Raw genomic sequence first — 12685 nt, 5'->3', positions numbered from 1 at the left:
GACGGCATTTCTGCGATGATTGTATAATATTTTCCACGTCGCTCACCACCCCTCCTTTAAAAACTGCAACGTCCTGTTCGTTTTTAAAGAATAAACGTTGCAACCAGGCAGAGGCGGCCTGAATTTTGTCATCTGCACCCCGTTTTCGTCTTCCACGGCTGTGGGTCTCCAGGCCTCCGGGGTCAGTGGGAGCCAAGGCAGTTCAGGAGAGGCTGGGACTGGAAGGGGCCGTGGTCCCTGGGGCCGGCTTCACTTTCTTCCCTGAGTCTGGCGGATTTCCAGCCCCCGGTTTCAGGCACTCAGCAAGTGTCTTTGCCAAGAGGCACAAGGTGAAAGTGGGGGCCGTGCCTGTGACTCCCCCCCCCCCCACCGTGGTGTAAAGGCCCATCCTGGGCAGGGCCTCCTGGCACTGTCCTCCCACCACTGGGCCCTCAGGGGTGCTGCTGTGCCGGAAGGCTGGGGGGCACAGACCCCATGTGGCTTCTGTGGTTGGGGGCTTCCAGAGCTGGGGGGGGGGGACCTCGCCGCCTCCCTGTGCCTCCCAGAATGTCTGCTCCACACTCAGAGCCGACCCTGAGCCGGAACCTTCATAAGGCTGCTTTTAATCCTCAGCTCAACATGTGCCCCAGCCCCCAGGCTCCCAGGGGAGCACGATCCAGGGAAAGTCTCCTGCGGGAAGGCTTCCAGGGTGCCGGCACCTGGGGCCCAGCATTCACCAGGCTTTGGGGGTTGGGCGGTCCCGAGCAACTTGGAGATAGCTCTGGGCAGAGGAGGCCAGGCAGAGAAGGAAAGGCCTCCTTCGCACCATCACGTGTTAGAAAGAAGTGTAGGAAACGTTCCTCTTTTAACGTATTTTTGTGAGAGATACTCGTGTTTTGTTTTGTTTTGTTTGCATTTTACTAAGACTATCTTTTTAAAAAAATTTTTTTTTCAACGTTTATTTATTTTTGGGACAGAGAGAGACAGAGCATGAATGGGGGAGGGGCAGAGAGAGAGGGAGACACAGAATCGGAAACAGGCTCCAGGCTCCGAGCCATCAGCCCAGAGCCCGACGCGGGGCTCGAACTCACAGACCGCGAGATCGTGACCTGGCTGAAGTCGGACGCTTAACCGACTGCGCCACCCAGGCGCCCCTCTAAGACTATCTTTTAAGAGCACTTTTAGGTTCAGGGCTGAAGGAGAGGAAGGTGGAGAGATTTCCCCTAGACCCCCCCCCCCCCACCTCAGCTGCCCTGTCATTTAACACCTGCCCGGAGAGGGCACCTGTTACTGTGCTGGACCTGTATCCTCACCCACAGCCCACAGTGGATGGTAGGCAGCGCTCTTGGTGGTGCACGTTCCGTGGGCCTGGACACACGTACGAGGACACGTGTGCACCGTGACCCTACCTCACAGAGCACCGGCACACGAGGACACGCAGGCAACGTTCCTGCACCCCACGGGGTCCTTGCACGGCCCCAGACACCCTGTGGGCTCCTTCTCCTCCAGCTCCTGATGACCGCTGGTCTGTACTGTCTCCATAGTTCTGCTTTTTCCAGAATGTCTTCCAGTTGGAGTCGTACAGGATGTAGCCTTTTCAGACCAGCTTCTTCCACTCGGTGATGCGCGTTCCGGTTTCCTCCGTGTCTCTTCGTGGCTAGTGGTAGCTGATTTCTTTCCGGTGCTGGGTAATAGTCCCTTGTCTGGATGGACCGGTTTATTTATCCATCACCTGCCGAAGGACATCGGTGATTGCTTCCGGGTTTTGGCCATTATTTAATGAAGTCCCTCCTCTGTGTTCTGAATAATTGACATATCATAATTATTAAATGTTAAAATATCACGGTGTTATAGTAAGCTGCTACGTTAAATTCTCCAGCCTTTACTGGGTGATAGAAATGGCTTCATGTTCGTTCTGGAACGAGCCTGGATGTAACTCCGGGAATGGGTAGCTGCCCCTGCGCTGGGCTGCGAGGCCTGGTAACGCGGCCTGACGGGCCGCCGGGCGCAGGGAGACGGGCGCTCGGCCGCAGGGGCGCGGGGGCACCGACCGGGTCTTTGTCACGGCTCCCCCTGCCTTAGCGGCATCCCCCACCCTGAGGAGTCGTCGGTGGTGGGCCTCCACCCCCGTCACTCTCGTCGCCTCGTGCTCCCGTTGGCCAGGAGGCATGCACACGGCTTCCGTCTCGCCTGGCGCTTGAAGGGCTGGGGCGCACAGAGTTCCTTGTCCCCGGGACGCTCGGCAGGCCCAAGTAGTCACCGTTTGTTGAGGGAAGGGAGAGAGCACGTTTAGAACGTTTAGAACCATTTGCCCCCGCTGAACAGGAGGGGTGCTTGTGCTCACAGGGTCTCCGCACCCCCCACCCCCGTCCCATCTCTGGCGGCCCCAGCGCCCCCCAGAAGGCTGGCGGGGCCCCTTTCTCAGGCTCAGGACGGAGCTGCCGCGTAGGCCGGGAGGCGGGCACCGCCCTGCTTCCCACCCGGGGCCGGAGCTCGGCTCCTAAGTTATTTTGGCCCCGAGCTGCGGTGCTGTCGCTGTGGCAACTGGGGAGGAAGTCGGCCAGGCCTGTGGGCCCGGGCTGGAGTGTCCCCGGCAGAAGAGCCTCCTCCGGGCCTCCAGGCTGGCGGGCGGGCGTGGTGCCGGGCGCCGAGGGTGGTGTGTCCCAGTGCGCACAGAAAGGAGACCTGTCTGCAGGGACCTTTATTCCTAAGTCCCGTTGTCAGGAAGGTGGCGGTGGCAGGAAGAGACCTGGGGTCTCTGGTGCTAGGGGCTCGGTGAGTGTGGGTCCTGCACCCTCAGGGGGCCTCAGGGGGGACCCTCAGCTTGCGGGACAGGCGCCCCTGCATTCAATGTGGGAGGCCCGCCGTCCGCACTTTGTCCCGAGGTGCCGGGATGTTCCATCAGGATAGTTACTGGCACGAGGGTGTTTTCATTCAGGGCTTTTGTCAGGGGAAGACTGCAGCTAATAATGGCAATTCCTTGAAGACAGGGAATGAGAAGGTGAGGGCCTGAGGGACAAGAGGTGTGCGGGGCGCCCGTGTGGCCCGGGGACAGGGGCGCCGCCGCCGTGAGGAGGCCGCAGAAGGCTGGGGGGGAGGGGCACCTTTGGGGCAGGTGGTGGTGTCGGTGCGAGACCTTCCCGGGCAGGTTGTGGGGCCCCGGGGCTTCCTCGCGGTTCCGTGTGTGCCCCGCGGCCGCCGGGCCTGGGCCGCTGTGGCGCCACCTCTGTGTGCTCAGGAAACAGGGCCGGGCGGCAGGCTCTCGTGTGGAGTGTGTTTCAGTTTTGTTTTGCTCTGTTTCCATCACCTGGGAAATTGCCGTCTTGCTGCCTGGTGGCCGTGGGGCCTCGGCGAGAAGGTCTGGTCGGGCGTCTCGGAGGACAGGACCGGGCGTCACGGGTGTGCGGTCCTCTGTCCAGCCCCGTGTCCTGCGGTCAGGCCCCAGCAGACGCCACGGGGTGGGGGGGGGGGGGGTTCCCGGAAATGGAGAGCATCATTCTGTGAAGGACGAGGGGAGCCCGGCGGGGGTGAGCCCGCCCGTCCGTGCCCCGCCCGCCGCCGCCTGCAGGGGACGGGCCGGCAGGGCCAGGCCGGTGGCCGGGATGATGCCCAGAGGCCGTTGGCTTCAACACAAGACACATGGATATACTTTTCTGGTGGTGGTTCGGAAGTGACAAAATTGGTTCTGAAATAGATTCTTTCCCAGAATGGGAGGAAATGGTTCTGACAAGTCCGAGCACCGGAGAAGCCTGGGGGCGGCCCCCGTCCCACCCGGGCGTCCCTCCTCGGGGACACGCACCTGCCTGGGGCTGGGACTCCAGTGCGGACGGCGGAGGGGCGGTGCGTGTACTCAGAGGACGGGCCACACCGCTGTCACTCTCGCGTGTGGAGCCTTCTGAAGGTCCCCACGATACTCGCTCGGACCCGGGCGCTGTCTTTCGCGCTCCCCTGCTCTGCAGGTTACTGAACCCTCGTTGGCAGACGGCCAGGTCCCAGAAGCAGCGGCAGAAAGTGACCCTAATGGGTGTTGAGCGCCTTGGCGGCTCCTGACGCGACATGAATCAGCCTGAACATCTCAGGGTTGTTAAGAAAGTTACTGGAAACATTTTCACTGAATCGCTAAGTAATGCAGATTTGAATACGGCTTAGGTGGATCCTCAACCCAAACGGAGTGGGGAGCAGGCGGGAGCCCCCGGGCGCGGCAAGCAGGGACGTCTCCCTTGATGTGTTTTTGCCCCGGCAGAGATACTTCCATCATCCAGCGCCCAGCCCCGCCGTTGTGGGGCCCTCACGAAGGTCAGGCATGTGGCTTTCCGTCTGTAATTTGTTTAATTAGGGAAAGTTGTGTTTTAGGTGAGTCTTTTTTTTTTTTTTTTTTAATGAGGTTTTTTGCTTTTTCTTTTCTCATTGACTCATGTTTATTGACAGTGTTTGGTTTACGTAAAGTCCCCTCAGCAGTTCCACAGCCCAGGCCCATTGTCTGCTACTCCTGGTCTCTTCCAGATCCTTCTAGAAGACGGCGCTCCGGGGGGGGCACACAGGTCAGACCGGCCGCGCCCCCACCCGCTGTTTCACCCAGCCTGTGACCCCCCGCACGCCTTCACCGGCTGTGCAGTCAGAACCTGGGGCCCAGGCACCTGCTGGCGGGGCTGGGGGGGTGGGGCCCAGTCCTGCTCGGCTGTTTGGTAGGATTTGTTTTTTAACTCTTTGATTACCTTCTTGCCAACAAATGTTAGCTCAATTGTGGGCTCAACCTTCCCTCTTTTTTATGTTTATTTTTAATTTTTTAAGGAACCTCTGCCCCCAACAAGAGGCTCAAACTGACGACTACGAGATGGAGAGGTGTTGACTGCACTCACTGAGCCAGCCGGGTGCCCCAACTCTTAAACTGTGGATGCACCGTTTTACTTTTTTTTTTTTTTTAATTTTTAAAAATTTCCTTCTGAGAGAGAGTGAAAACGAGTTGAGGAAGGGCAGAGGGAGGGAGAAAGAATCCCAGGCAGGCTCGCATGCTCACCGCAGAGCCCGATGTGGGGCTCAATCTCGCGGCCCTGGGATCCTGAGCTGAGCCCAAATCAAGGGTCGGCCGCTCACCTCACTGGGACGCCCGGGGAACCCCACCCATAGTGCTCTTTTAACCGGGTCAGGGAATACAGGGATTGGTCCATTAAACTTCTTTTGAGGTCCAGACAGCCTGGGAGCTGGTGGGGGGCCCATCACAAGGGACACCACTTCCTTGGTGGTGACCCAGCACGTGGCTTTGTGACACACATTTGTATTTGTGGCGTTTAACATTCCCCCTCAGCCCCGCGCCCGGTGCTCTGTCTGCTGGAGGCGGTGATTCCCTTTGAAATGAAAACACGTTCCTCACCGAACGCTGGGATGTCATGTGCGTCACGGGTCCGAGGGCTCTACGGCAGGGCCCAAGGGCCCACGGTCCGTGTGGGTGTGAGCGCCCCAGCCACAGGGGGGCCAGGGCCTGGGGGCCTCGTCCACTGGGAGGGTCTGGCGAGGTGCCCCTGTCGTCGGGACGTTGCCACCCGGAGGACAGAATGTCGAGACCGCGCTGGTCCTGGGAGCCCTTGGACCTGAGCCCACAGGCGGGCCGCACAGTCCGAGCTGCTCCAGGGAAGGCAGAGCCCCTCATGCCTGTGGCTCAGGGCTCGCTGGGGGCCCCCAGGGGTGTCTGGCCCCCCCCGAAGGCCAGAGGGGGCCGAGACCACAGGAGAGTAGCAGCGTGGCTTTCTCGGTGGTCTGGGAAAGTGTGTGTCTGGACAGGTGTGACGGCGGCGCGGGCAGGTGGCGCCCAGGGCGCGGACGCGGGCAGGGATGGGACGTCTGCAGACCTGCGCTCACTGCCCTGCGGGCGGGGGCTGCAGGCGCCCAGAGAGGTGTGTGCGGCCAGTGCCAGCGGTTGTGGGATCGGCGCTGCTGGCTGGGCGCCTGTGGCAGCCCAGGAGGCAGGGGCTCCGTGGCCGGCAGCGAGCCGGGTGCTGGGGACCAGGACAGCTGAGCGTGTCTTTCACTCACACTCAATTTTGCAATATGCCAAACACACTAACGTCGTTTCTTGACGTCTGATTACTAACACTCCTGTCCTCTGAGTGTGTAAAACGGACTCACGCTCTCCTCGCTGATATTCTGCTTACTGATAACGATACTAATACGCGGGGAAACGTGTTTAGTACACGAGAAGGCGTGTGGCTGCGAACAAACGTTTTCTGCTGAGGTGGATCTTTCTGCTGAGACCCCGTTCCGTGCGGAATGGCCCGGGTGTTGGCGCCCCTGCCGCCCCTGCCTCGTCCTGTCTGCTGAGGATTTAGGGTCTGGGTTGGGCCCTCCTCCTGGGGGCTTGTCCCCTCGCGCCTGCCGGGCCCCTCCCCCTGATGATGTCCCCCTCAGGCACCTGTGTGGCGGTTTGCCGGGTCCGGGTGTGGGGATGTGCACACGTGTCCCCGGGGGACACGGCTGCCATGCCACTTCTTCCTCAGGAACCGTGACCTTCTCCGGGAAGTTCCTTTCCAGGGTTGTAACTTCTTGATTTTTACCAAGACTGTAATCGTATTTGTAACTTTTGATTGCAGTTCCTGTGTTCAGGTGTCAGTGGCCATGTGGGGAGCACGGGACACGGTCCCAGGGCAGGCGGCCCGCGTGGGCCCGGCTCCCCACCTTCTGCCCTGGGGAGACGAGGGGCTGGTCTTTTCCCCGCCTTCCGTGTCCCGGGTCCTGCTTGCCCGCAGGGCCGTGGGAGCAGGTGGGGACCGAGACGGGAGGTGGGCGGCAGGGTGGCTGGGCCGTCCGGACGGGATTGCGTCCTGTCGCTCCCAGCGTCTGGTGTCCCCAGGGGCAGTGCTGCTGTCTCCCCCTCGGCACAGCTCTGCCCACGCTGCCTCCGCCAGGGCGTCTTAGCACCGCTGCCCGCCGAGCACCTGGGGTGCTCTCTCGGAAAGGGGGTGGGCCTGCGCGCTCTCCCCAGGCCACCTGTGAGGGGCCTGGAGGAAGAGAGGCCATTTGGGGAATAGCAAGCAGGTTTTCACGGGGGGCATTCAGAGCAAGAAGGCAAGAACTTCTTGGTAGCAAGGACGTCAAGAGCCTGGGTCTCCAGAGAGCGTGGTTGAATGGCTCCTTCTGGAAAAAATAGGAACAGCTGTAGACCCTTCCCTATTTAGGGTGCTAGACTGCTTCCCGTGAGCAAATACGATGGGGTTCGAACCTGTACTTTGAGGCCCTTGATTCTCCAAGGTCGGTCCGCGTGGGTCTCTGAAACACAGCACAGGGGCGGCACCCTCGTCGAAGGGAGTGTCTTCCAGGCAGCAGTGCCCTTAAACCAGGGGACGGTGTAGGGTTCCATGTGTGCGTTTCCATTATTCAGAGACTGTGCAGTACTCCTCTCCAGGCCAACAATAATGAGGCACCAAGATGTGGCTCCAGAAATGTGGCTTTCCTATTAAAAATGACTAATTACGCTGGTAATGATTTTTTAGAAACGTTTTTCATTGAAGTTATAATTAGCATATCATGATTCTTAAATACAGCTATGTGCCACTGTCATCTGCTTCCCAGGCCATGAGAGACCCCAGAAAAGGTTTCTGTCGGATCCTTGGGTGTTACGTCTGTAGCCAGCAGTTAGGACACTTGACAGCGATTAGCTCATTGCATCTCTTTACATGTCCAGGTTCCTATAGCTAAAACCCACCCACCCTTCCACCCACCCACATTTCCATCCACCCATCCATCCATCCGTTTGACAAACTGAGGACCTCATCTGTGCCAGGTACAGTCATAGGCTCCGAAGACAGCCACGAAGCAAGCTAAAGCAAAGCAGGCAAGGGGTCCTGCTGTCATGGAACTTAGTTCCATCTGATCAAAGAGGTGATGACCGAGATGATGTTAAGTGCCGAGGAAAAGAGATCGACTGGGGTGTCTGCATGGAGAGCGGTTGGGCCGGGGACCGAAACCTGGGGGGGGGGGGGGGGGGGGGGGGGGGCGTTTGCGTGGAGAGCGGAAGGGAGGGGGGAGCGGACAGCTCTCTGCGGGCAGGAACTTGGGGCAGAGGACGGCCAGTAGGAGTGTGAAGGCGGTGTGAGGTGCAGTGGGTGCCCTCGTGCTGCAGGGCGGAGAAGGGAGGGGAGGCGGGGTTGGTGCCCGGGGTCCGGCCCGGGGCTGCGCGGCGCTGACGGGCTCGCCAAGCTGTGCGCGTGCTTTCTGACGACCGGCCCCTCACGCCGTCTTCTTCTCTGGCCCCTTTCTAGAGCACTACAGTTATGCACCCCCCAGCATCAGCACCGCTCTGCCTCCTGGCTCGGCTCACCCCTCGCTGCCGGCTCTGTGCCACGACCTGCAGAGTGCCGCCCCGGGCATGCCGGGCGCTGCGGCCGGCCAGCCCCCGGGCTACGGGGGGGCTGTGGACAGCGGGCCCTCCAGCTACCTCCTGTCCTCCAGCCACATCCGGCCCAACGGAGCCCCCGCCCTGGAGAGCCCCCGCATCGAGATCACCTCGTACATGGGACTGCACCATGGCAACAACCAGTTCTTCCACGACGTGGAGGCGGGAGACGTCATTCCCAGCTCCAAGCGGCCCCCCTCGACGGCCACCCTGAATCTGCCCAACCTGGAGGCCTACCGGGACCCCTCGTGCCTGAGCCCGGCCAGCAGCCTGTCTTCCCGCAGCTGCAACTCTGAGGCCTCGTCCTACGAGTCCAACTTTTCGTACCCCTACGCGTCCCCGCAGACGTCCCCGTGGCAGTCGCCCTGCGTGTCCCCCAAGACCACAGACCCCGAGGAGGGCTTCCCCCGCGGCCTGGGCGCCTGCGGCCTGCTGGGGTCCCCCAGACACTCGCCCTCCACTTCGCCCCGCACGAGCGTCACGGAAGAGAGCTGGCTGGGGGCCCGCACGTCCCGGCCGTCGTCCCCCTGCAACAAGAGGAAGTACGGCCTCAACGGCCGGCAGCTCTCTTGCTCCCCGCACCACTCGCCCACGCCGTCCCCGCGCAGCTCGCCGCGGGTCAGCGTCACCGACGACACCTGGCTGGGCAACAGCACGCAGTACACCAGCTCCGCCATCGTGGCCGCCATCAACGCCCTGAGCACCGACAGCACCCTGGAGCTGGGCGACGGCGTCCCCGTGAAGGCGCGCAAGACCGCCCTGGACCGCTGTCCCTCGGTGGCGCTCAAGGTGGAGCCGGCCGGCGAGGACCTGGGGGCCACGCCGCCCACGTCTGAGTTCCTGCCCGAGGAGGTCCCCCCCTTCCAGCACATCCGGAAGGGCGCCTTCTGCGACCAGTACCTGTCGGTGCCGCAGCACCCCTACCAGTGGGCCAGGCCCAGGTCCCCGACATCCTACACCAGGTGAGCGGGGGTCGGGGGCGTGCAGGGTCCGCGGGCGGCGCAGGCGGCTCCTCGCGGCCTGGTGGCTGCCGGTCGGGATCCGGGTGCCCGCGGGGCCGCTGCCTTCTGGCGCTTTCCGGGACGCCCACGCGGCCCGCGGCAGCCTCAGGTCTGCCCTTAGGAGCATCACGCGTTCCCTGGGCCTCAGCGCCCTTCTCCCCGCGTGGCCGTATTCAAATCTGCTTCTTGTGAGGACGCCCTCAAACCTCGTCTTCACTTAATTATCTCATTAAAGGCCCCGTGTCCCAACAAGGCCACGTTCTGAACTGCTGGGGGGGGGGGCTCCCGCACGTGCGTTCAGGTGGGGACCCGCCGGCCGTAAGGAGGGCGCACACGTGTGCGCTCAGCATTTTTTCCATAGAACCAAACGGTCCCCGTCTGTGCGCTTCCCTCCGCTGCTCACCCGCTCCCGTTCTCCCGCCTAATTGCCATCGCGGCGTCGCTGCAGCTGGGGCCTCGGCGCCGCGATTCCCCAGAGCCGCAAACCCCGCTCCCCGGGGTCCTCGGAGAACGGCACGGCCTCCCGTCCCGGGAGAGCGGCGCCCGCTCCCCGCAGTCTGGCGACGGGAGCTCAGGCGAGCGTCTCGGGCTGTTGATTTTACTCCTCAGCGGCGTGCGGGCTGCGCCACTCCGCCGGGTCCACTTATCCAGCCCGGCGTTTTTATTTTTAACTAAATAGCCTTCCCGACAGGTGGGCCACTAATGCCGCCTGGCAGAGTGCTTTCTGCACCTCGAGCTTTACCAGCACGGAGACGGGCTTCCCTCGCAGCGCGGGGCGCCTCCCTGGACGCCCCCGTGTGTCCCGTGTCCTGGGCTCGCTGTCCCGTTTCTTCCGTCCCTGTTCTGTGGGAGGGCGTTCCGGGAGCGACACTGGGGAGCGGCACCCACTGGCTCCGGCGAGCGCGTCCGCAGCATCGTTTGATTCAGAATCTGCTCTGCTCAGAGCCCGTGCCCACAGCGAGAGCCCGGGGCGCGGCCGCAAGGGGTGATGGGCTCGTGGGTGTCTGGCGAATCCGGCTGAGCCTGGAGAAAGTTTGTGGTGGGAAACCAACATGACATTGACTGGATTCTTTTTTTTAATGTGTATTTATTTATTTTGAGAGAGAGAGAGAGAGCGCGCATGCGTGAGCGAGCATGGGGGGAGGGGCAGAGAGAGGGAGAGAGAGACCCCATCCTGAGCGGGCTCCGCACTGACAGCCTGACGCGGGGCTCGATTTCAGGATCCGAGGGATCATGACCTGGGCTGAACCGACCGAGCCCCCAGGCGCCCTGTTGACTGATGGCCTGTAGAGCATTTAGCTGGTGGATGCTGCCTTCCTGCCAGCGTGCTGTTTAGGGTAGGAGTCGGTGACGAGAAAACAGGAAAGCTCAAATCACCACGGACTTTTCTTGACTCGTGTCATTTCTATACCAGCTTCTACTTTGCACGGTAGGAAGCTTAACGAGCGGACGTATTCAAAGTTATCATCAAAACAAATGTATTTCAGCACCTGGATTTAATTCGTAAACATGGGAGTTTTTTTTTTTTTTTCCAACGTTTATTTATTTTTGGGACAGAGAGAGACAGAGCATGAACGGGGGAGGGGCAGAGAGAGAGGGAGACACAGCATCGGAAACAGGCTCCAGGCTCTGAGCCATCAGCCCAGAGCCCGACGCGGGGCTCGAACTCCCGGACCGCGAGATCGTGACCTGGCTGAAGGTGGACGCTTAACCGACTGCGCCACCCAGGTGCCCCAACATGGGAGTTTTAAAAATCCATTTGGAGGCGTTTAAAAATTTTTAAGAACCTTTTATGCCTGCTGTCCTCTCTATAATTTTCGAGTAAAAATAAGACTATTTCCAAGCCAACGGCCATAAGCACACAGGCTCACAAATTACAGTCTCCGTGGACCCTGAAGGCCACGGTCTCTCACTGGACTCCTTGGGCCAAGGCCACAAGCATGAAGGAAACCGTGGCTCAGGGTGAAGCGTGACGTGTCGGTGACCCTGTGTGCTGGTCTGTGCCCTGGCGGCATAGGCGACAGACATTTGTTTCCCGGGGTCAGAGGTCAGGGCGCCAGCGGGTTGGCTCCTGAGGCCCGTCTTCTTGGCTTGTGTCTGTCCAGGTGTCCCCTAGTTACAAGGACACCAGCCACTGGACCAGGGCCCACCCGGTGACCTCACTGTAACGTGACCCCATGTGCAAACACAGTCACATTCTGAGGTCCTGGGGCTAAGACTCCGGCCCAGGAATTGGGGGGGGGGGGGATGCAGTTGAGCCCAGAGCACCCGACGTGGCCTCCGCGTGAGGACGGCAGGACGCCCTCGACGATGGCTCCCCCTTGGAGGCTCGCTCAGCTGCGGGGCGTCTGCAGGAACGCGGGTGTCCCTGGCAGGTTGCTGTGGGTGCGGACCAGAGGAGTCTGTCCGTCTTGTCTGTGCTCAGGGCCCCGCGACGTGCCCCTGTCACAGCGCCCGGTTGGGAGCAGGGGAGGGCGCCTGGAGTTCCTATGAGCTCGGCGAGCAAACACGGCACGTGGGGGGAGGGTGGAAGCTAACCTTTCCCCCTGTTTTGGTTTCACAGTGAAATATGTTTCCTGGTCCCTTGTCCTGTTCCCATGCTGTCCTGTCGGCTGGTGCCCCAGGGCAGCCGGGCCACAGGGACAGGCCGTCGTACCCGTGGGAGAGGGTGGCCGCATCAGGCTTCCTGTCCCACTCTGGCCAGCGCCTGGGACGTCAGCGGGGTCTCGGCTGTGCAGCCCCGGGGCCGAGTTTGTAACGGTCTCTGGAGTCTGGGATGTGGAGAATTCATCACAACAGATGTGCTGGGTGCACTTTTAATCCCATCCTGCCTGGAAAAGGAGCTTTTTAATGAAAAGTGTGCAACGCTAGCCTTTCCCAAGAAGTCTGGATGCTGTGGGATTCTCTCCCTTTTGAGGTCTTTTGTCCGTACATTTATGGCGACCCCTCTGTGCAGAGTGTCCTGATAGGCCCACGGCAGTCAGAAAGGATACTTGGTTCTTGCTACACTTGAAGACATTGTGAAACTAACCATAGTGTTTCATAGAACTTCATTGCTTTATAGTTTTGACATGTTTTAGAGTTTAACAGAACACACTTCTGTCCTCAGAGCTTGGGAAATACACAGAAACTGCATCAATGTGTCTGAGTCCCTCTAAAATCTAGAATTTTCTAAGTCTTAGAGGCAGGCTGTGAGCCTCTTCAGAAAGGAGAGGGTGTTTGCAGTGATGATGCCAGTGATAACCGCTTCCCAGGGCAGCCTAGACTCCATTGCTGAGGCAGCTGGTGTGTGTGCAGAGGCTGGGGGGGGAGGGGGCGG

At 60.7% G+C, this 12685-nt stretch overlaps 1 protein-coding gene across 1 annotated transcript in view; it reads left to right on the top strand.

Moving 5' to 3' along the window:
- Positions 1-8338: 8338 nt before the first annotated feature.
- Positions 8339-12685, top strand: part of NFATC1 (nuclear factor of activated T cells 1) — a 93455-nt gene continuing 89108 nt past the window's right edge. The window contains exons 1-2 of the mRNA XM_040479515.1: positions 8339-9154; positions 9202-9327. Of these exons, the coding sequence (XP_040335449.1) occupies positions 8339-9154; positions 9202-9327 (942 nt within the window). The remainder of the gene's footprint in view (positions 9155-9201; positions 9328-12685) is intronic.

This window comes from Herpailurus yagouaroundi, unplaced genomic scaffold (assembly GCF_014898765.1).
Source record: "Herpailurus yagouaroundi ecotype Mexico unplaced genomic scaffold, PumYag 142, whole genome shotgun sequence".
In the NCBI taxonomy this organism is placed as follows: Eukaryota; Metazoa; Chordata; class Mammalia; order Carnivora; family Felidae; genus Herpailurus; species Herpailurus yagouaroundi.
This window is presented reverse-complemented; position numbering and strand designations above follow the sequence as displayed.